We start from the raw sequence: 25,385 nt of genomic DNA, 5'->3' as shown, positions 1-25,385 counted from the left end.
TGGGCATGTATGACTTCTATTTTCTTTAAAAGATGTAAAAATCCAGCTCCCTCACTTTAATGTATACAATCTTTGGCATAATGTGCGTCAAATAATGACTTGCTTTTTCTTTCCCTTGACATTCATAATGTTCACCTGTGCCTTTTTATAGCAATAAAGCTAACGGAATCTGTGCAGAAACTCAGCAGAAGCCTGTGAACCTTCGAGAATGCCACTGCTTCATGTTTAGCTGAGATACCCCTGACATTAGCATCACTTTTATTCAGAGTGTGACGAGTAAAAAAAACAAAACAAGTGGGAAAAAAGAAAGATAATTGCTGGTTTGAAGATCTTTAATGCAACAGGCGATGAAGAACTGGAAAGAGCAGCTAAGCCCATCACTCCGACAAACAATCAGGCTGCTATTTAAAAGGCCAAATTATAGGTTGGGCTGGGCCTGAGGATCAAAATAAAATGTCAAAGGAGAAGTTCACAAACAAGAGTCAAATTGGTTGGAAAGACAATGGATCTGAGCAGTCTGTTGGCATGGGAGCCAAGTAAATATGTAAAGATTTTGGCCCATGAAGTTATTTAGTTTAGTTTATAGCTTTATTAATCCCCTTGGCGCAATTAGTTCAATTCTGTGGTGCTTCAATATGCAACCAACCCTAAACACACACATAAAAATACTCAAAATACACCAAATACATAAAAAAAATGATGAAAAACATTAAAAATATTTAAAATACATTTACATAGCATTCACATGCTCCTCGGATGCTCTCATTTCCCGAGTTGTGCTTCCCTTACTCTAAGGCTAATAAATGTATTTCACGATGTGGGTCATTATTTAATACAGAACCACACATAATGTTTCTACTGTATCTCTGTCAATCACTCTGATATTTAGTTAAAATGAGTGAATTGACTGAGTGCTGTCTGTCACTGTATTTAATCAGTTCTGTGAATGACTCTATGGTATGCCACATGCACTGTAATATGTTTTATATTAAATATTACATTTTCAAATAAAAATAGCAACATGATCGTTTTATAAAGTATGCGTTCATATGTGTTAAGAGCTATATTTTCGCTGGAGGAAACAGCTGTGGTGTGATGAGGGGTGAATGCAGCGAAAACTTTACAGTAGAATCAGATGGGAAACCGATTGCTCCCTTGTGACCTTTTGTAAACTGTATTTATGACAAAGAACTGCACAGATACAGATATTATAACAATCTATCGATAAACACACACCTTGTGTCCTCTGTTTCTGTTTGAGTCCGCTCCCGCTGCGCCGCCGCGGTCTGCGGATTGAAGAGCGCGCTGAAAGACGGGGAGGAGACGAAGCCTGCCGCTGTTTTCATATGAAATTTAAAGGGGACTGACTCTGAGGTGATCACGAATTTGTGTACAGTTTTTGGAGCTAATCGCTATAGCCCCGCTAAAAATTGCCTAGCGACGCCATGCTTCTTACGTCCATTTCGGAGAACCAGGACAAATATTTAAATCGATCGCTCAGGCATTTGAGTGGCACCGAAATCTGCGTTCTGATTTGGTTCTAGTACATACCGGTTACATAGGTACCGGTGCCAATATCGGTACCCAACCCTACCAGTCCATGCTATTGTTATATGTGACCCTGGACCACAAAACCAGTCATAAGAGTCAGTTTTTTGAAATTGAGATTTATACATGATCTGAAAGCTGAATAAATAAGCTTTCAATTGATGTATTGTTAGGATATGACAATATTTGGCCGAGATGCAACTATTTGAAAATCTGGAATCTGAGGGTGCAAAAAAATCCAAATATTGAGAAAATTTCCTTTAAAGTTGTCCAAATTAAGTCCTTAGCAATGCATGTTACTAATCAAAAATTAAGTTTTGATATATTTACGGTAGGAAATTTACAGAATATGTTCATGGTTCATGATCTTTACTTAATATCCTAATGATTTTTGGCATAAAAGAAAAATCATTTTTTACCCATTCAGCGTATTGTTGGCTACTTAAGACTGGTTTTGTGGTCCAGGGTCAAATATATAAAAGAGCAGCCAGGACCTTTTGCTAAATATTCTCTTTTTTGTTTCATGAAAAATACACAAAGGTGAACAAATTGATGAGGGTGAATATATTACAACAGAAATATTATACTTGAGTGAACTATTGCTCCGTTACTGCTTTTATTTATTTATTGTTGTATAATTTTCTGCAGATATTGAAATCGTTTCTGTGTTTTAGTGCATAGAAAGGTTTTATCTTGGCAGTCCAACCTTGGGTGGTATGCCAAAAACTTTACCCGTAATACAGGAAAGGAACAGCATTTTTGCTGACTCCACATTTACACATCCGGTGTGTGTCACAAGCGGCCGTTTGTGGTTGCAAAATCATAGAAATGTGTAGAGGTGTTGGCTGCCAGCCATCACAGTAAAGAACGAGTTAAGTGCCAGGTGATCATACGTTTAAAATTAAGGATACTTTTGTGTCATTACAGGGATCTAGATGCATTATCCACACCTTTATATATGCTATTAATGGTTTAATAGGCTGTGATTATTGTGATTACACTCAGTCGCCTTCATAAATATTGACTATTTCTATCTACTACAGTATATTGATTACTACAGTATTAAAGCCAGGTCATACATAAGCGATGCATTATTACTAGGTGTTAAAGTTAATCTTTTTGACTTAATCCAGCATATTTGTTGATATTGTCTCATTTGCTTTGTCATGTGTATTGTCTCATAATTCCATGACAGTAATCACACTTAATTAAACCTTTTGGACATAATAACCCAAGTCAAACCACTGAACCCAGTACACACCCATTAGACACTTGCCCTGTAAAAGGTTTTGCTTTAATCCCATACTTAATGCTTGCTTGTTCAGGCAATTTTAATATCCCCATTATAAGATACAACAAAGTGCCCATAATTTTACTTATTAATTTAGGTACACTACCAATTTTTTTTTAAGTCTTTTTTTTTTTTTTTTTAAGTCTTTTTTTGCTCACCAGGGATGCGTTAGTTTGATCAAAAATACAGTAAAAACAATAATACTGTGAACTATTATTATAATTTAAAGGATGTGTTTTCTATTTTAATTGATTTTTAAAAATGTGATTTATTCCTGTGGTGGTAAAGCTGAGTTTTTCTACTGAGCTGAAACATTACCTCAGTCTTCAGTGCACATGATCCTTCAGAAATCATTCTAATATGCTCATTTCCTGCTCAGTTATTATTAGTGCTCAGTCATAAATAATGGTTTTGTTATTATGAAACAGTGCTTGATAAACAACATTTATTAGAAATATATTTTTAGTAACATTATAAATGTGTACTGTCATTTTTTATCAACTGAATGTGTCCTTGCTGAATACATTTCTTCTTTTCTTCTTGTTCTTTATTTATTTATATTTAAATTGTACGTACCCTAAACGTTTCAATGGTAGTGTCTGAATGATAGATGTTTCTTTAGCACTAAATATTAGTGATTATGATTATAATAGAACTAGAATGATTTCTTAAGGATCATGTGACACTGAAGACTGGCATAATGGCTGCTGAAATTTCACAGTATTGCTGTTTTTGCTGTATTTTTTATTAAATAAATGCATAATTACTCCAAACTTTTGACTGGTATGTGTGTTTGCTCACATAATGCAAGTGTTCTTGGTGGTTATAACACGTTGCTATTCGATTGCTAGGTAATTTGTAGTCAAAAGATTCCACCCTATGAGACTCTATGCATGGTATTATGGTGTCTAGGTTTTGCCTGAGTCCATCCTTCATTGAAAGCTGTGTGGGTTTTTTTTCTTTCTTCCACCTATCTAAATATTAGTGATTATGATTATAATAGAACTAGAATGATTTCTTAAGGATCATGTGACACTGAAGACTGGCATAATGGCTGCTGAAATTTCACAGTATTGCTGTTTTTGCTGTATTTTTTATTAAATAAATGCATAATTACTCCAAACTTTTGACTGGTATGTGTGTTTGCTCACATAATGCAAGTGTTCTTGGTGGTTATAACACGTTGCTATTCGATTGCTAGGTAATTTGTAGTCAAAAGATTCCACCTTATGAGACTCTATGCATGGTATTATGGTGTCTAGGTTTTGCCTGAGTCCATCCTTCATTGAAAGCTGTGTGGGGTTTTTTTCTTTCTTCCACCTATTAAATTGTCCATGAGATGCGTGCAAATCTTAATACTTAGGGTTAAACCTTAGTATAAACAATATGAAAGCCTACACTTGCCTTAGCAGGCATCACTAAACCAATAGTTTGCATGTGATTGTCATTAAGAGGGCATTATGGTAAGACGCTATCACATGTATCTTTTGGATAAACATATGGCTGCCGTGCTGCTTTGAATAGGCAGTGAGTGAGAGAGTGATTAAAAACTGCATGAAACATCAAAAAGAGACCTGCCCGCATTCTGTCTCCATGTGGCTCTGAACTTGAAATTCACAGACTTCAGCCCCCCACAAATACAAGCAGACACAGCTGAATCTCTGGTCTTAGCGTGTAAACTCGCTATTATCACTGTAAAGGGCTGCATCAGCTAATGAAGGCCCATCCATTCTGTTATAGCCCCTAGGGGAAGAATGGTGCTCCCAAACTCTCCAAATGGTGGGTGGCATCCTGTTTGAAGTAGTGTAGATATTGCAGCCGTCTGGAGGGTGGATGTCGGGCACCTGCTGCTGTCTGTGGGAGGGATGCATAGAGCTTGTAAATGATGAGCTTTGCTGATCACAGAGCTTGTAAACATGCGCACCTGATGCAATGTTGTTGTCTGGCATAATATCCCCAAACATCTTACTTGATAAAAACACCATAGCATGATAGGACTTGCGGTCTAAATGTAGTTTGTTAATAGGGATATCTTAAAAGATAGTTTGTAACAACACAAGTTCAAAAAAAAGCATACCTCTACCTACATTTTTGCAAATCTTCAAAAAGTTTAAATGAACACTTTTGGCAGTAAAACACCAACAACTTTCATTCCAACAACTTTCATTTCAAATAATGATTACGGGCCGATTAGTAATTAATAAAGACTTGTTTTCAAACAGTTATTTGCACAATACTATGTTATGACTTCAAAATACTTTGACCAAAATGCATGATTTGTAAACTAATACATTTTGGTGTTTGCATCACATAACCAGCCCCATATACAGTGGGTACGGAAAGTATTCAGACCCCCTTCAAACTTAAATGATTTTAGCAAATGGCTGCAATATAACAAAGAGTGAAAAATTGAAGGGGGTCTGAATACTTTCCGTACCCACTGTATATGGCTCTTCTAACATAGTAAGCTTGCTCGGTAGGTCACCTGGTAGAGCATTGCAATGCGGAGCACACATGTACAAGTCATGATAAAAGAGCTCAAAGGCCATGTACACGCTGCAGCTAAATTAGATTGTCAGTTCATCTTTTTGTGCTTATTTCGAACCTTGACTCCTTATTGTTGCCAGATCTTGCTAGAAAAAAAATAGCTAAAAAGAACAAGCCCATAATAAACTGAAATAAATCCAAATATTTTATATTGAAAATAAAACCAAAATATCACGACCCATACCTACCCACTTTAATGATTCCATAAACTTGATCGCTTTATGAGCCAAGCCTGAACAACTAGCCCAAATTTTTTTATTTATAAAGTTTAAATAATTTTTACATTTTTTATTTACAAATATACAAGGTGCAGAGGATGTTTTAAACTTTGTGGTATTCTGTGGAATTCTACAGCCACATATTCCATGTAATCCATTTTCTTTCTGTTTTACTTTTGTAGCACTATGAAACTATTAATGAAACTAATTATTATATTATTTTTTTTTTGCATTTCTGTAAAGATTTTAGGGGAAAAAAGGGGATCAGTTCTGTGGAATAGATGCTAACATGACAGAAAGTATAAGCAAGTTGTGAAGAAATTGTGTGGAAATATGCAGTGTTTCATATAGTTCCGTAGATGCTACTCTGTCAGATGTTAACCAGCCGCACGGAACTAACTCAAACCAATTTTAAAATGTTGCCTGAGTCTCTAAGAAAGTCTGCCTAGGTCTTGCTGTTTGTTGAACCCTCTGCTGTACCCAAAAGCAAATTTACTGACAGAACAGAGGGAATCTTGACCTTCACAACAGTTATTGCCATAAGCAATTACAGCAAATGCTTATTTTTTGTATCATTTGTCTTCCTCTCCTCCTTCCCTCCTTGTGTTTGAGCTAACAGTTGTTTCATTTGCGCAACGTGTTAACTAATTAGATTAATTAATCAAGGTTAATTAATCCGAGAAGCAACGACTGACTGAACAGAGGGCACAGCGGAGGGGTAGGCTCACACAGCACTCTCTGCGTGAACCCGACATGCGCACACACATACAAGACAAGAGAAAGGCAGACCGTCTTAGCGGTACTTAGAAAAACACCAGATCTGTGAGGAGGAAAGGGGATCTTTTTCGAAGCTGAGACTGCTTTGAATAAACCACAGGAAATCTGTGACAAGAAAACAGCAGAGCTGTAGAGGTGCCATGTAAGCTGTTAGCGATAAGATACTGGAAAGAGAGACCTGTACACCATAGTCATGTGGGAAATGGAAACACGACAGTAATTTACTGTAAGCACAGGGTTGGGAGGAAGACATCTCTATAGCTGCATCAAATATCCAAGATCAGGGAAAATGTGCCTCTTGTCTGAGCATTAGGTCATTCTTCTGTGATTATGCTGCTTATTTTTTAATTCAGAGGTCAGGCAATCACTTTGCACTCTTAGGCATGTAGTTAAACCAGTGTCGTCATTTGAAACAGGGAAAATCATGAAACAGGAAGTTACTCTGGAATTAAAGCTGTATTGCATCATGTTACACTTTCCATGACAGATAACACGCCCTCAGATTCTGATCATATCTTTTCTGGTTCTAAAGAAAATGACAAATTAGGGATGTAGTTTAGGGTAAAACCAGGTTAAAGGTCAACCTTAAGTCATTCAAAACCTGTGTGACTTTCCTTCTTGCATGGAACAGGAATGGAAAATGTTTAGCGAATATTTAGTAGATAACGAAAAGGCACCCACACACCTTTAATGTATTATTATTTATTTAAATAGTACATCAAAGGCATCATTTAATTATTTTAGTTATTATTACTTGAAATAGATACACATTTCAAACATCTTCATTCATGACCAGTTGAGTGGAATCATTGAATCATGAATTCATAGGTCATTGCTATTATAGCATCGCTTGAATTAAAAATACAGGTAGACAGTATGTATGATTCCTGATATGTATCTTTGACTGGGGTTGTCACGTGATTTGTTGTTGTTATTCAATTATCGAACTACAATGTGAAAATGAATTTATTTACAGTACATACAATAATAAATTATTTAGAATGTATAATTCAGTTAATCAGTTGCATTTTGCATTAATGAGACTTAATAAACAATTCATTATAAATGAAAAACAATACATTTTACATAATCTTTCAAAATCAGATAATTTAGAATAGTTTTATCACAGGGGTCTTCTTGACAAGACGGTCCCTTTCATGATTTTCACTGTTATGCTGCAGTCATTTATAAATATGTCACAATTTATCAGTTATTACACTCTGTTCATAAGGGGGCATCTCATCCCGCCAGTCTGCATGTTCAAATATGTCATGAATGGTTACAAGATTCACAAAAACCACAGGTTTTTGGCATCATTAATGTGAAATGTATCACGTCTTTATGCCATTCAAAATATGTGTACATCCAAATGACATTTGAGGGCTATGGCAGTGGGTTGATTCTTAGTGCATAACAATTTTAATTATAGTCAATTTAAAGAACTTAGAAAAAAGTACATAGTCCGTGTGACTATTTGTAACTTTGTTGGTCCTGTTGTGTTCCGCAGAAGAAAACTTTTCATTTTTGGTTGAACTATTCCTTTTCAGTATGAAACTGAGATATTTAAGAAATTATTTTTGTCTATTATTTATTTATTTTTTATAGCAGTTGGATGCTTTGCAACACGCGCACACTCAAACATAATAGCACAAAGACTTTAAATCATCAAAAAATGGTGCGGTATGTAGATAAGCAGGAAACACACCCTCTTATGGTTACGAGATTATTGCTGGTTTAAAGGACAGTTTTAAATAGGTACAATGAGCTTTTTTTTTTTTTTGGACAAGGGAGGAATTCTGAATGGAAAGTATTAAAGAAGGGTGGACAAAGCCTAACCCTGAAAAATATTACAGTTGACCTAATTGATCTTAAAGAACCTATGAGCCGCCCTGATGAAATCCTTGATCAGCTGAATATATATCGTGTTTTTCCTGTGTGTATATGGCTGTGTCTTTATTATTCTTTATTATGTCCTTTTTATTTTCAGAAAATCCCTCAGGCAATTGGACACAACATCAAATGTTAATTCATGTCCTTAAAGGGGTCATAAGATGCGATTTAAATTTTTCCTTTCTCTTTGGAGTGTTACAAGCTCTTGGTGCATAAAGAAGATCTGTAAAGTTGCAAAGACTAAAGTCTCAAATCCAAATTTTGCATATTTTTGCATGTTTTTTTTTTTTTTTTTTCACACTAAAATAAATAGCTTTTGTGACTTTCTAGTTGGCCAGTAACGTCATTAGAAAATCATAAATCAGGTCTAAAATTGTGAAAGATTAATCTGCTTCTGCTTTGCTGTCCCCACCATAAGCAGGTGTGGAAAAGGCTTCCTAAATTTAATGACACACATTTTTTTAATCTATGTGTCAGTGTGAGCTCCATGTAAGATTAATGTTGCTGAAGTCCAGATACTGCACATCAACCAGAAAATAGAAAATTATTTAAATAATCTCATCACATGATCCTGTATCACTAAAGATCATCTACTGATCATGAAGTCATACCATGGTGAATGACCTTATTTTAATAGGTTATGCATGTGTGTAAATGTGTGAAAAATAATTTTCAGTGCAATCTGTTTGTCAATTGTGCATATGCATTCTGTGGTTGGTATGATCACATGACATTTATTGATGTATATATTATTTTTATACAATATAATATATACAACATCTTTTTTTATTGTTTAATCTGCATTAAAAATATCAGAGACATTCTCAACTTATTCTGTGAATGGCCCCAAAAAAATGTACAAAATTGATATTACAAAATTACATCTGATCCCACTTTTAAGGCCAGGGGAGATGTGAATGTCAAAAGAAAAATAGTTTCCCTTTTCACCCCTAAAGTGTATCAGAGATGGCTTCTTTTAAAGAGGACTCTTGGACAAATTGACAGATTGTTGTTTGTCTTCATTGTTATGTCGATTTTCGCGTTCTTATGTCTATCTTTCACGATAGTTATAACAACAGCTGATCTATTATTAGTAGTGTTGCTAAAAATAGACAGTTGTTTTAATCATTGTTCTGTGATACATTTCTGTGTCATGCTCTTGCTCGGTTTTATTTCCTTTGTTCCATTCTGAGAATTACAACATGTATTTTAGGAATGGATTGTTTTTATTATTATTAATTCAAGTGATTTTATTGTAGGACAGCTTGCATTTTTATGTGAATTACTGGAATGCGTTTTGTTAATTTGTGTTGTGCTCAGCTGGATTATTTTTGATGCAGAGTTGATGCATCTGTTTCTCATTTGTCTGTGTGTATTTGTTCCAGTTAAAATATGACGGGACCCCTCCTAAATAGTGTTTCTTAATATGATCGTGGTGGCCAAGTCATGCTCTCAGGTGCTAGAATGAGTATGACCAAACTTTACGTCACGTGCCCCTTGCCATCTCTTCACTGATGAGATAGCAATTACTCACATTGACATCATGAGCACCCTGGTGTGTTGACACTTCTCAGACAGGATCAAACAAGCGCAAAAAATGAGGACATCACGACTGCACGCCCCAAGTGCAAAGCTTATGACTTTCTTCTGGCAACATATGATACGCATTGATGACAAGTCATCTTTGTGGATGCATCATACTGTGTAATGAATGCCAACTACTGTTTTGCCTCTCCAGAGATGGGTGGCATCATCAGGAGCGAGATGGCTAGTGAAGTGTGGGAACTTAATACCTTTATGGGATTTAATACCTTTGTGTTTCAATGTACCATTAATGCCTTGTTAGCTTTGGAGTCATTGTGTAAACACTCCTGCAAACATTACAACGGTTTTACTTACTAACTGTAAAGGCATATTGAGCTAACATTTCACTCATAGATATGCTAAACGTCGCCTACTGGAGAAACATCAGCTTTGTTTGAAATGGAAAAAGTGTTCCTCTTACAGCGTATATAGTTTATAGGATACGGCATGATACCTGTTTAAAAAAAAAGTATATGAAAGTTATGCAGCGAGAAACAGATGAAACAGTAGTTTCAATCATTGTTGTTGACCTCTTTATACTGCCTTTATATTTTTTGCATTACACAATTATAATTAATTCATATTTGCCCAGTATACATCTCTGATAGATATTTTGTATATGTTTCTTTATTATGCTGTTCAGAACTTATCCATCTTTACAGTTCAATTACCAATCTTAGTGCCAAATCTCAGTTTGATCTCTAATGTGTGTGCATCAATGAGGGGTCTACATTTATAAAAAGCTTTAAGCATGTCAGTCTGCCCAGCAGCCTCTTTGCATTCATGCAAGAACACCTGCTATCTACTTGAATGAGGAAAAAAAAACCTGTTAACGGTGTCATCATGAAATGAGCTATAATGACTCAAATCAGGCCATAACTGTATTTGTAGACTGGTCAAGTTCATTCAGAAGAGGCAACTAGGTAAGTGCACTTTAAAAAATAATTCAGTGGCTTTGTAAGTATCACAATAATAAATAACTACCTTAAAAAATCTATAAATGACAAATTAAACATGCCAATTTTAATTGTCTAAAATTTGCATTTATTATTTAGTTTTTTTTCACCAGAAGAAACTTGTATTTGACTAACAGATTATATTATTTTTGTTCAATTTCATTCAAAATATTAGAGAATGGAGAAATTATACTGTTTTTTTATTACAATAATTATTCCATATCAGTATTCCCTAATCTTTAATCATGATATTCTGCTTGTTTTTGCAATAGATTATCTATTAGTGTGTAATATTCTGTTTTATGCTGAGGGTTTTCTGTTATGTTGCCATCTTGGTGAAGAGTAGAGCCTGGTGTTAGGTCAAACACATGAGGACTTTGTAAATCAAATATTTGAGTTACCTTTTTAACTGTTGTGGTGCCAAGTGTAGTTATTCAGATCTACTTAAATGTTTTAATTACATTTACTCAATTCATTGATTTTGCAGAATATTTTTTAATGTAAAGATATATAAGACATATATAGTGTCTCATATATAAGTCTTTAGAGTGTGGTCTGTCTCTTTTTATGCTGTTATACCTCATCATTACGGTATAACAGTTTTTCGCCTGATTCCAGTCATCGATGAACCTGGGTCACAGTTTGTGTGTGTTTAGAAAAAGGGGAGAAGCGTGTGCCGCTACATGTTTTCACCGTAGACCACAACTCATGGATCAATATCAAGCCGCTGTTGATTGTCCTCTGTGAGTCACACACTGCTGCCATTTCCAGGCACTGCTCCCTTTTCAAACTGCTTGTGTGTTTTGGAGAGTGGGTGTACACTTTCCCTCTATATGTTTTCTGTTTTCATTTGACTGCCTGTAGCTACCTGAAGTCATTTCGTTCTCAGTTTAACTCACGGAAGCCATTCTCTGTTCTTTGCTTTGTTCCATATCCAAAAGACTTAAAGGTCTCTGTAAACTCCTATTTTTTTTTTTTCTTCTTATTTTCAATTTCTACTGCAATACGATGGCACTGGAAACAAATTTTGTTTTCCGGCACTACCTGAAGAGATCTCAAATAATAGTGAAAGATGTGGGATGACAAGAAGCTTGCTTTAGATTCCAATATTCAAGCACTAGAAACATTAACTGTCATTCTGTGTTAGTCTGTTAGCCAGCCATGCTTTTCATATTCCAGTGATAGAGGCTATGCTATTTGGTGAATATGTTCTAAGACTGTTACTATGTACGACCCAAAGTAAAACTATATACTTTGTTTAGTGTGGCCTTCGGTGACTTTGTTGCTTGTAAACACTTAATATATTATTTTTAAAAAAAAAGTACTTTTTTTTCTATTTAGTAAATTAATTGCATACCATCCTTCTACCAGAAGATGGTGTGTCACATCATGGCTGTTATATCATGTATTTTAATCTCTATTTGTATTGACCAGTCAGCATCTGTTATACATGTTAGTAATGAAACAAACTGAATTGTGATTTATGGATTCAACAGTTAGGGAGTCATTTTCCATATACATCAAGGGATAACCAGATAACAGATAACGTGTGTGTGTGTGTGTGTGTTTGTGTGTGTGTGTGTGTCTGAGAGAGAGAGAGAGAGAGAGAGAGAGAGTGAAATGTTTGTTTATGTGTATAAAAATGACTAATATATTCTTAGGGATTTACGGTTTGTTTTAACCCTTCAAAAGCCACAAATCATGCAGCCTGTTAAAAGAGTATTGAGCTACTGGTCAAAGTGAGCAACCTTAGAATGTTCACCAGGAAGACTGTGCACAAGAATGTGGAAAACTTAAAGGAACACTCCACTATTTTTGAAAATGCACTGTAAAAAAAAATGTACGGTAAAAGCAGGGAATTCTGGGAATGTCAATTTACGGTTATTCACTGTAAATTATACGGTCTTTTTCACTTCCAAAAATGAAATTTTAATTTTCATTAAAATTAATGTCCAATACATGTAATGTCCAATACAGTTTTTCACCGTATATAGTAGGGGAATTTACCGTTAACCATTTAACTGGTTTTTACTGTAGCATTTTTACAGTCTTTTACTGTTAAATTCACGGTCATTTTTTACAGTGTAGGCTCATTTTCCAACTCCCCTGGAGCTAAACAGTTGAGTTTTACCGTTGTCGAATCCATTCAGCCGATCTCCGGGTCTGGCGGTAGCACTTTTAGCTGTAGCTTAGCATAGATCATTGAATCTGATTAGACCGTTAGCATCTCGCTCATAAATGACCAAAGAGTTTCTATATTTTCCCTATTTAAAACTTGACTCTTCTGTAGTTACATCGTGTACTAAGACCGACGGAAAATGAAAAGTTGCGATTTTCTAGGCCGATATGGCTAGGAACTATACTCTCATTCCGACGTAATAATCAAGGAACTTTGCTGCCGTACCATGGGTGCAGCAGGCGCAATGATATTACGCAGCGCCTGAAAACATTTTCCGTCGGTCTTAGTACACGATGTTATATTTTCAAAAATAGTGGAGTGTTCCTTTAAGACTAACTTCTCTGGTTGGAAATTTGTAATTTCATTGTAGTTGTTCCCGATTAATTCATCATGAAGCTCACAATTGTCACATGAGTATTTCGTCAACTCTAGACTATGAATAAAAAGTTATTTTCTTTATTGTATCATTTGATCAGATGGGTCGTCTGATCAATGGTAGCAGCTTTCTGGACACTGGGTTACCTCAGCCACCACACCCATTTGAAATCGTATTTGGCTCAAGCACGCACACACCCCTGAGATACAGACACTATAGCCCAGCTGTGTTCTCCACCTTGGAGGGTGTGCCCAAATTGTTAATATGTTCCACAATTCTCCTCCTTTATCCACCAAAAAAACCCTCCCCGCCTATTTATGTAACACACAACCTCTTAAAATGTCTTAAGTTAATCAGTGATTGGCTGTTTTTAGCTTTCATTACCTTTTCCGAAATATTTTATCATCTGAAATGTGCTGTGACTTTTCATGCTTGACATTAATTGCAATGACATCAAGCATGCAGAACACTGGACAAAGTGTTTGACTACGTCAAAATGCACACATTTAGATTCACTTAACTGTTCATTATAATTTTTCTCACAAACACAGATCAATAAAGTGAATAAATAAACACTCTCAGGAAATCTGTGCATTTCCTGTGATATGTTTTGCTGTTTTGAACACAGTATCACATTTTTAGTATCTTTGGAATGTAGAAACATTTGTCAGGTTTATATAGGTTGATGGTCTGCTGTCAAATTGTTGCCTCAGGTAAAATATTCCCGCCATGAAAATATTTTGGGCATCTCTTCAGTGGGCATGACACCTAGGCTGGAAATTATCTTTCTAAAATCTTGTCAATAACAGTAATTTAATACATGTTCAAGTTAAAGTTATGAATGTAGTCAGTTACAATAGTCAACAGTAGTCACCAATAACAATATATTAAACAAACAAACAAACATTGGGATATATTGAGTTTCTCTCAGTGGTGAATATGATCTCAAGGGAGAATTAATTAGCAACCACGTCATGGTCAGTAATCCTCTGTGTTTCAGGAGTTCAACAGTGCTACAAGATCAACTAAACATTCAGGTTTGGTGCCATTTTGTTATGGAATCCAAGCTGAAGTGCACATATAGTGCATATTGATACATATTACCATTTAATAATCCAATCTGTAAAGGTGGTTTGAAATAACATGCATTGTTGAAAAAGAGTTGATGACTTATTGTCTAAAATATAGTTATGAATTGCCACTACATGAATCTTGGAAGGTAACGTTGAATGCTGTGGTTAAAAAATGTCCTTTTGGCTATTAAAATGTTCTTCACAAGGAAAAAATGTCTTTTAAGGACTGTTCACTGAAAGGGTACTTTGGGGATCCCAAAATGTTTTTCTGTGGCATCATTGCAAAATCCCCCTTTTGAAAACGTTATTTTTAAGATTATGGGAAAGCACCTGTTCTTCAAGGTCATGGTTGTAGCTGACCACTCAGGTCTCTGTGCTTTCCTCATATGAGATGGCACTGAAAACATTGAGCAGTTCAGTCCTGACTGTTTCTATAGTGGGGCCAAACAAATCAACTTCACCTCAAGTTTTGGTTTTAGACAGCTTTTGGCTTGGAGACAGCTGTCACATCTCTACGATGTCACATCACGCAGTATGGCAAGCACCCGAGGGGAGGTCATAAAACAAAACAGAGTGGGGCCCCAGACCCTTGAGCCCTGTTCCCTACCCCAGACTCCTTGACACTGACTCACTGGTTTAAACAGGAGGTACAGAGTGCACAATACTCCCCCTCTCACTGTCCTGGAGGAAGGGTCACTCAAAACACTCATTAGTCATCACTGTTGTCTTCATTAGTTCTTTACCAAGAACCTTTAAGAGCATGTTTTAATGATGCACCTTTATTCTTATTTAAGTAGCATTTTGCCCAAAGCACAGACTTCCACAGTAAAGATGCTCTTTATATGTAGAATAATAAGTGTTCTTGTAACCTACTGAAGATTTATTGTGGAAACAGAACATTTCTAAAAGACTATAGTCACAATATGTGTAAAACTGTCTTTATAGTATTTATACGATTTTTAATGTTAAAATATGGAAGTTTATTATACTTTTTTGACATCTGATAGTTCGTTATAGTAAAATGTCTTTATAATTGTAAAAATGCATCAGTGTAAAATGTAAAAATACATCATTTTCAGAAAAATAATGTTAAAATGTATCAAATATTATACATTAGGCTTTTGAGGAACATTTACTTGTATGTCTGCCAATCATAATTTGAATCTTAATTCTTTTAAATTTAGACTTTCTTTTTTTTTAAGCAACCTCTAGTCAATATCCCAATCCTTTTTCTGCTGAATTATCCCTTGCCTGGAGCAAAAGCGACATTGATTGATTGATTGATGGATTGATTGATTGATTGATTCATTCATTCATTCATTCATTCATTCATTCATTCATTCATTCATTCATTCATTCATTCATTCATTCATTCATTCATTCATTCATTCATTCATAATCCAAGTAATCCATACATACAAAGAAAACAATACAAATAAGTTCAGAAATTAAGTTCTGTGTAATAAAATGGAATGACCCAGGGAAAAAGTATTGAACTACTGAAATTTACTTAATACTTCGTACAAAAGCCTTTGTTGGTAATGACAGCTTCAAGACGCCTCCTGTATGGAGAAACTAGTTGCATGCATTGCTCAGGTGTGATTTTGGCCCATTCTTCCACACAGTCTTCAAATCTTGAAGGTTCTGTGGGCCTCTTCTGTGAACTCTGATCTTTAGTTCTTATTTTCTATTGGGTTCAATTCAGGTGATTGGCTGAGCCATTCTAGCAGCTTTATTTTCTTTCTCTAAAAACCAATCGAGAGATTCCTTGGCTGTGTATGGGATCATTGTCTTGCTGAAAAGTCCACCCTTGTTTCATCTTCATCATCCTGGTACTGTAGGTGTTGGGACTGAACCAGCTAATATTAAGTTCCACTGAAAAGGGGCAGTATTGCTTTCTAATTACTGATAGATTTCAGCTGGTGTCTTGGCTAAATATATATACTGAGAAAAATGGTGACGTGTTCAATACTTATTTTACCCGCTGTATATTATGTTCTCAAACAGATTTAAAATGACAATAGGCTGCCAAGTTATTGACTTTTAAATTGCGTATTACTGCTTTCTCTATACTTTCTTTTGAACTAGTGGTGTCAAATTAGGAGCGAATAACTGTTTGCTTGGGTATATTTTTAACTGTTTGTCATTAAAATAAGGCATACCATTAAAATAAGGAGCTACTTGTTGGTGGTGTTGTCGAATCCTCATATTTGTTATGGATGGGTAAATTGATTTAAGATGCATTCAAAGCTGTAAATAGCTTTGTTTAAACCAGTTTATACACACTATATGCACACTATTAATTGCTTTTGGGAAATCCCCCTTACTTGCTGAAAGAATTATTTATTTTTATTATTCAAAATGTATTTATGTGTCTTTTATCATATTTTTGTTGACATACCAACAACAGTTCTTAACTGCTGTAAAAATCATTTTAATGCACAGGCTTCCATTGCTAATTATTTTATTAAACTTCATTGTTCGTTTTAATCATGTCATTGTTAAATATCTTTAGAGTGTTTGTTCCTATGCCAATACCAGTCACACAAAAAAAAAATCTTCTCCATCTCCTCTTTCTTGTGCCAGCCATAACCTAACAATCCCCCCACCCCCCCACCCCCCAGTCCAGGTCCATGTCGTATGATGGCGGCTGATGAAGAGCAAGAAGACACAGATGACAAGGGTAGCCATCAGCTTTGCGCTTGACATTTTGTTCCTCCTGCATTCAAACAGATTCACACGTTTGCCCTCAGAGCTTCATCAAATAGATGCTTTTCAACAGCAGCCCCATATTATTACTGACTGAATTATGAACCCTTTTTTCACTGAAAATTAGGTTTTCTAGCCCCAGAAGGTCCATACTGCTCGTAAAACATTTCAAACCATTTTTCAAATCATCTTGAGTAGTGAACTCAAACTTTCTTGATGAATTTGTGAGTCATGGGCGATCTTAAATGATGTGAAGTTTATTCGTTGGATCTTTCCATTATCAGCCCTTGAGGCTACATTCATTTGAAAGGTCTCTGAAATCTACTGAACCAATATTTCCAATTCACAGTAGTGCATATTGATGAGAAAGCTGTCACGGGTCACTACTGTGAGGAACACGGAGCGAGGAACGAGGAGACCAGGAGTACAAAACAAAGGGGTTTAATTTTCTCTTCAGGGAATCACACATAGAACAAGGAGGGGACATAAACAATTCCGGACAAAGAAACTCAGAACAGGACTCACTATAAATACACAGACACCAATGGGACACACCTGGGAGCAAATTAACTAATTAAACAAACACAGCTGGAACCAAATTCATACAACGAGGACAGGAACAGGAAGGACCAAATAAGGAAAACAGGAACTAAACGGGAACATACACGTGACAAAACAAAATTAAACATGTATTGGTATACTCTTTAGTGTAAGATAATACAATGTAAAGGCCCTGAAATACTTCAAGTGAAATCAAAGAACGAACTGTGTGACGTCATTCCAAACAAAATCCGGCCAAAATGGAGTTCATTTTTGGAGTTCTAAACATTTTGCCAAAGCAAACTTTCCGGAAAAGTTCACTATTGCTGGTAAACACCTGAACTTAAACTGTGCTCTGTGTCTCCGCCTTCTTTGACATGGAAATCTTCTGCAGTTCATACTTCCAGTCCAGTTCTTTTGTTCAGTCCGTCAAGGACAGATGCAAGAAAAAACATAAACACACTGGAGTAGAAATTGATGCTGTAATTTTAATTGAAATCAACACTGACTTTTTCATGTTTAACACTGTGTCCTAACCATATGTGTTAATCAACGTTTTTCCCAACAAAAACAATTTTAGACAGGGGATTCTATTTAAGAAATAGTTTCTATTTCTGCAACATTGTGGCTACAACAACAGTATACAAACTATGACAATGGTGATCTCAGTTACTGATTAAAATGCTTTAATGTGAGTTTGAATATCACTTTGCATGACCTTTATAAGCCATACTGAAAGCAACAACAGATAGTTTACCTCAGATCTTAAAAATAAATTTAAAGTAATAAGAATTTTCAAACTGTCAACTCTATGTGAACATACAAGTGTATTCTACGAAAAAGATAGTATCAGTCAACTCCGTATGTATTTGTAATAATGTTAAAGAGGTTTATTAGGTTATGTACTTATCCATTTCGTTGCAAGTGCAGTGTGCTTGCAGAGATTACCCATCCACATGGGCTTATTATTGGCACTGAATTTTGATTGATTCTGTTGTGGCGTGTCTGGTGTGGACAGACAAATTGCTTGTCGCTGGAATCTTATTGCATTGCGTCTGGTTAGGACGCGTTGTCTGTCTGGTGTTTTTAATATGCTTAAAGGCAAACCATGTGGAAATTCATCAGTCAACAACATTGCTGAGCATTTTCTCAAAACTGCAGTGTATTAAGCAAGTCTCAAAATGTGGTTTGAAACAGGCCCTGTTTCATACCATCACAAACATGTAACCAAACCCCATCATCAAGGTGGGGCTCTTCATATCATTAGGATGTTCACTTTTAGAAGATTGTTGGCTGAGATGGTGAACTGGAACGTGGTTTGTGTAATATTAGTAACATTATTAACACATTATTGTGTTGATAATGTAGTCAAGCCAAAGGTTGATGATATCAATTACCGTTACGTGTCTGAAATCGGGATATTCGATAAAGGCTGGAATACACTACATGATTTTTGGAGGGGTTGACGTTAGTTGCCGAATGTCAGAGCCAGTCTGCAGATTTGAGTTGACAGATTCAATAGAAAATCGCGTTGTGTATGATGGTCACAGACTCCATCCAGTCGGAGGATATCAAACATGTTTGATTTTTTTAACCGATTTTAGAACACATATTGTTTTCATTTGTCACGCATCTCCTAGCAATAAGGCACACGCTTCTGCATGAGTTTGTTTTGATCGGAATGACTTCAAAGTGTGGTAGTGTATGATCCTCAGTCGTTTAGTGTACAGTATATCCCCTTTCACACATACAGACTTTACTGGAAAATTACTGGTAAATTGCCGTAGAGAGATCATGTGTGAAAAGGCCCTTCTTCAAAATTAAAAAAATTAAAAAATTTACCGGTATGAGAAGTTTAACATTAACATTACCAGTAAATTGATAGAATTCTGCTGTGTGTGAACACAGAATGAAAATTACCGGTATGAGCACGTACGAGTTCATAACACGGTTACGTAAGATGTGTACTCCAGGCCAATCCAGAGCTGTTGAAATTCAAACTTCAGTGGCTCTGGGCCAGTCATAACATTCTGATGCAATGATGATTTACTCTGCACTGTGTAGTTCGGTTTGAAGTCGTCTAATACGATGTCTCTGGGCCAAAAGAATTGGATTGATTGTGATTGTGATTGTGATTGTGAACGTTTGGCACAAAAATGAAAACAACAAGAAGGTGCTGCCGTTTACAGGTCATTTCCGTTTAATGATGTAATGTCACAGAATTTACCGGTAATTTAAAACCGATGTGTGATTGGTGCTTTACCGGAAAAAATATGGAACGCTATTGCCTGTGTGAACAGCGCATTTTTTAATTTACCGGTAAAGTCGTTCCGCTAATTTTACGGCAGTTTACTGATATTACTGTGAAAGGGGCTTATGATGGCCAGTTTTTTCTCTGTGACTATTACAAAGTCGGTAAGTGTATGCTGCCCAGTATTTTAAGATCTATCCAGTTTTTAAATGTTGTGTAGTGTATTCCATCTACTCTTGAAACAACTTGAAATCATGAAAACTTGAAACAATTATTTTTAACTCCACCTTTTTACTCTGTACTTTTTACTTTAAAGTGAAAAACAAAAATAAGTTTAATGTGCGTATATTTTGACGTTACGAAATGAATCCATATTAAAATAGATCAGATACTAGCAGAAAATTGCTAGTATTCCATTTACACAAACTTGATTCCATGCATCATTGTGGTGCAAACCATGTCAGTTGTGTTCACAATGCAAATTGTTGGATTCTTAACATTGCTCTAAGACATCATTACCAACAACACAACCGAAACAAAAATATTTGAGTCTTATAATGTGTTACTTAATTGTGATATATTTTGTATTTTGCTCTAATGTATCACAGAAATCTTTTGGCACTCATAATTGGACTAGCCAGAGCAATACAACTTTGTTAGAGATGAGAGAACCATTTTGCTATAACATCAAATAGACTGTCAAGCCATGGCTGAATATGTCCCATTCATATTTATCAAGGCTGAGCACGCTGTTTCTCCCCAGACCTCAATGTGCCTCACCGAGTTATGCGTTAGCTTATCCCGCACACGTCCCCTCAAACTGGTAACGTCACATATCCAACACACACGGCTCACTCTAATGGGAGCAGAGGTTACACGGCAGGCAGCAATTATCACAAATGGATGAGTTCAAACCGACTGAAAGACATTTGATTAGAGCCCTCTGTTACCGCCACGGTGCTAATGACGTACATCAGGGCCTAGCTGTAGGAAAACTGGGCTCAGACAGAACAGGAACAGAAAGTATCATCTAGATCCCTGCGGAACCTTTTGATTTTGATAAGCTGAAGACTGTCAGATGTGGCCGTAGCTGAAGCTAAAGCTAATGCAGCGTGAATTCTGGTTGTAGTCTTTTCCTGCCAAAATGACACACCACCTTCAGATGAGAAGTTGCTCAGCACCAGCCGGGCTGGTCTGTCTGCTAGCTAAAGGCCTTCAGTGTTTCCCAGTGCATTGATTTGCCTCAGAGCCTTATCAAATATCAAAACGTGTTATAGCTATCTCCAGGACTTTTATCTCTTCTAAGCTTTGATGTATGTGCAATACTACACATGAATGATGTTTCATCGGATCTGTTGTCTGCAATCAAACAATCGCCGCACACCAGTTAACCACTGAGCTAGAAGAAGTCAACATAATTCCTTTTTTATGATACAAAAACATATAAGACATTCAGTATTTACATTTATTTTACCTTTTATTTATCTTTAAAAAAACGGTGCCTTCTGATGTTTAGATGTCTGTTCATCAGCCAAGCAGACACAGTTGTTGCCCAATCATGATAATCTCAAAATGGCAAATGCAAACCAATTAATAGGTTTAGCATTAGCATGCACACTCCTGTTTGGTAAAAATCTTGCCAACCGCATATCTGATTGTCTATACGGTCTATAATATAATCATTTAAAATATAAATTGTCCTTTATTCTTCTTTTAGGACACAGCACTGGATCCAGGAGAAGATGTGGCACTTCTATCCGTTAGTTTTGAAGATGCTGAAGCCACACAAGTCTTTCCAAAACTCTACCTGTCTCCCAGCATTGAGCAGTGAGTAACTTCACCCTATTCCATTCAAGTGAAAATTAATTTTCCCAGGTCATACAGAATTGTAATGTTAAAAATCCTCAAGAGATTGGGGCAGGATATATTAAAGGGCTAGTCCCTTTTTTAATTGCCAGTAAAAACATGAAATGCTGAACTATTTCTAGTCGATTGCCATTGCCATTTCAGGGGTGGTAGTCTCATTAACATTTTATTTCCCCCAAAAAGTTTAGCCAAATTTCACAGACAAGAAAGAATGTAAATCTTAAATTCTTGTATCTGCTAATAATAATTTAGTGAAAATTGCTTTCCGGGTCTTTGTACTGTTATTTAAGAGATTGAAGCACACAATTTATGACACACCTTATCCAACTGCCAACTTGAGTAAATGAACTAAAGACAGCACTTCCTCTTCTGCTGTTTACTTCCTGAAATCCTGGAGGAATTGAGAGTTAGTCAGTAAAAAAAAGTGTTCTATTTACGCAAGGACGAGAGCCGTTACTAAAGGGTTCGGTTATTGATGTGACTTGCAGAACATTACTGACTCTGTTTTCAGTTAGTGTACAAAACAAAATTCTTCCCACCTGTCCAGTCTTTGTGCATTACAACCTGGAAATAATTTGATCTTGTGCACCATGGAACATGTTCATAAATAGTGGTACTCATCCACTACTGCTTTAATCATTTCATGTGACCTTGCTACAGCTGTTCAGGGATTTACAGATGATCAACATATTGTCAATACAAGGCCGATAATTATTTCTTCCATTCTCTGTCGCTGCATGCAGAGAGCGCAGCAGTGAACAACCCCTTTTTTTTTTTTAAACAGCCTTGGTTTAGATTTTTCCATTTCACACTTGGAGCTCATCGTACATCTGCAATGAGAAGTTTATGCATTCTAACCCACAATCAATATTTCTATTGGAATTTTTTTTTTCTTCTTCTGGAACCCTGTTATTGTGCTCTTTTTAAGCCAGATCTGTATGAACTGAGGCTTGTACCAATGAATCCTGATAATTTAGCAAATTTTATTATATGTAGTACAATATGGAAGTATAAAGTTGTAATCTACTTTGTCAACCATGAAATTTTCAAAAATGGCTGTAGTTAGCCCGACATTTCCCTCTGCCCTCTGCAGTATCCAGAACACAAGGTCACTTCTCAGAAGGAATGTAGGAACCTTCAGTGTGACTTCACAACAGATAGATCTCAATGGGCAAGGTCTGCTAATGCCAGCCTCTGGGTGCCTGATGAATTCTTTTTTTTTTTTGTCTTTCACTGTGCTGTCCTCCATCCACTCAAATCAGCGTAGCGGGAGGGGAGGGGAGGAGGAACAAGCCCGTTTGTTTGCTCTGCAGCCATGTCAGCTTCTATCTGTCATGGCCACACTCTCTCCACCCCGTTATATTATGGTAGTTTGGATAATACAGGACCACACAGGGTTGACCTTGCCTCCATGCATGCATCAGCTCAGACTAGGGTGACTTAGGAGAAGGGACAGGTGGGCGGAAATATATGTGTGTCTGTGGGTGTGTTTTTTTTTACAAAGGTAGAGCCAGGGGGCCAAAGCAATGCTGGAAATGTAGAAACGGGGCTCCTGAGGACATACCTGAAAAAGAATGAATGCTAAAACAGTGGCACAGTGTTTTTGAAGCCCACTTTTCTGTCTGCGATTTGAACTTTTTGCACAGATACTGATGCTCATACAATACACACATTGTAAACAGATTTTTTTTTTTTTTCGTGAGTGGGTGGGTTTATACCTGAGATTAGTTGAATTTGTATTGGGTGTGTGTGTGTGTGTGTGTGTGCATGTGCGCACGTTTTTGGGATTTATGAGGACACAAATTTGTATAATGACATGGGTATGACATAGGTATTACAACAAGAAGGTGATTTATGAGGACATTTTGAGTGTCCCCATATTTCAAAAGGCTTATAAATCATTCAAGTGTTTTTGAAAATCTAAAAATGCAGAAAGTTTCCTGTAAGGGGTAGGTTTAGGTGTAGGGTTGGTGTAGGGCGATAGAAAATACGGTTTGTACAATATAAAAACCATTACGCCTATGGAATGTCCCCACAATTCACAAAAACAAACCTGTGTGTGTGTGTGTGTGTGTGTGTGCGTGCGTGCGTGCGTGCGTGTGCACGTTTCTTGTGCTTTGTGCCATTTGGCGCTGGCGTTCATGTTCTGTGGTCTCAACTTCAGCACAATATATAGTGTTGCTATCGGTACTAAAGGGATGCTCTAACCAAAAATAAAAATTGTCATTATTTACTCAGCCTCATATGGTTCCAATCTTGTATGCATTTCTTTCTACTGTGAAACACAACAGAAGACATTCTGAAGAACTTTCCAAACCAAGCAACACTGGAGCCTTTTGACTTGTCCATGCTTCCTTTTGTACAATGATAGCAACACATGCACTATATTTCAAGTCTTCTGAGGACATATGATAGCTTGATTTAATGTTTTTGACAAACAGATTAAAATTTAAGCTTTATTCAATAAATTTTAGACCGTGAAGGACTGGGCCAGGACATTTCTCCTTTTGTGTTCCACAGAAGAAGTCATTTGCAGGTTTGGAACAACATGCGAGTGAGTAAATGATAATGACAGAATTTTCATTTCTTTAAACAAACCCAGCACATGTGAGGAATCCCCTGCTTCAGCTCTCATCCAGGCTGGCACAGAACGCATCCCCTCCAGCCAGCCAGTCATGCGGCCGTCCCTGCGGCCCCGTCACAGAACCAGAGAGAGAGTGAGTGGGACTTGAAAGAGAAGTGCAAGAGAGAGGTCGCTCTCAGCCTGCCTGAGCTGAGTGAAATAAAACCCTCCCAGGAATCCTTCTCTCTATCTCCGTCCCTGTCTCTCTTTCTCTGAATCCACACATCCAGGTTTACCCGGAGTATCGCTCTTGCAGTGATGGCCACTCTCTACTCCCACACAGCAGGCTGTGTTATTATGACTGTGAAGTGCTCACTGAGTTTGACTTCACATCTCCTTCAACATGTGATGGTGCGAGATCGACTCCTACACATTCTATAGTTTGACAGTGTTGTGAACACTTTTCCCCCCCTTTTCCACTCTTTTTTTCTCTTCTGTTTTTGATTGCATTTCTGTCTGTTTAGAAGACAGCTATTTGTTGGTTGTGCTTTGTATTATTGTGCAGATTGTTTGTGTGTTTTCTCGTTTGTCTCTGGTTGTTGTTTATTCTGTTCTTTTCTTTGTTATTGAGTTCGTAAAACAGTGTGGGTCTATTCACAAGCCCAATAACACTCTGAAAAGTAGGGGTGGGGGGAGAAATCAATACAGTATAGTATCGCGATATTTTCCGCGGCAATACTGTATCGATACATGGACGCCAAGTGTCGATCTTTTATTATATACTATTTGGTAGAATAATAAAATAAATTTCTTTACAATACCTGTAGTAGCACAGCAGTGCATAGTATACCTGTTGTAGCACATTGTTTACTTTAAGAGTACATGTTATGTTTAATATAAATGTAAAATTTTTATTTTAATGTAAGACTATGTTTTATTTATTTTACATTTAACAGTAATTTACTTTCAAATGCCCCAATTGCTGAAGGGTCTGCACAACTTTTTAGTACAATTTCA

The 25,385-nt window shown here is 36.5% G+C and overlaps 1 protein-coding gene across 1 annotated transcript in view; it reads left to right on the top strand.

Moving 5' to 3' along the window:
- Positions 1-25,385, top strand: part of babam2 (BRISC and BRCA1 A complex member 2) — an 83,121-nt gene that overhangs the window by 46,572 nt on the left and 11,164 nt on the right. Inside the window, exon 7 of the mRNA XM_016444691.1 lies at positions 21,657-21,766. Within this exon, the coding sequence (XP_016300177.1) occupies positions 21,657-21,766 (110 nt within the window). The remainder of the gene's footprint in view (positions 1-21,656; positions 21,767-25,385) is intronic.

Source organism: Sinocyclocheilus anshuiensis, unplaced genomic scaffold, assembly GCF_001515605.1.
Source record: "Sinocyclocheilus anshuiensis isolate Anshui unplaced genomic scaffold, SAMN03320099.WGS_v1.1 scaffold2043, whole genome shotgun sequence".
In the NCBI taxonomy this organism is placed as follows: domain Eukaryota; kingdom Metazoa; phylum Chordata; class Actinopteri; order Cypriniformes; family Cyprinidae; genus Sinocyclocheilus; species Sinocyclocheilus anshuiensis.
The sequence above is the reverse complement of the archived record's forward strand: the minus strand, read 5'-3'. Positions and strand labels throughout refer to the sequence as shown.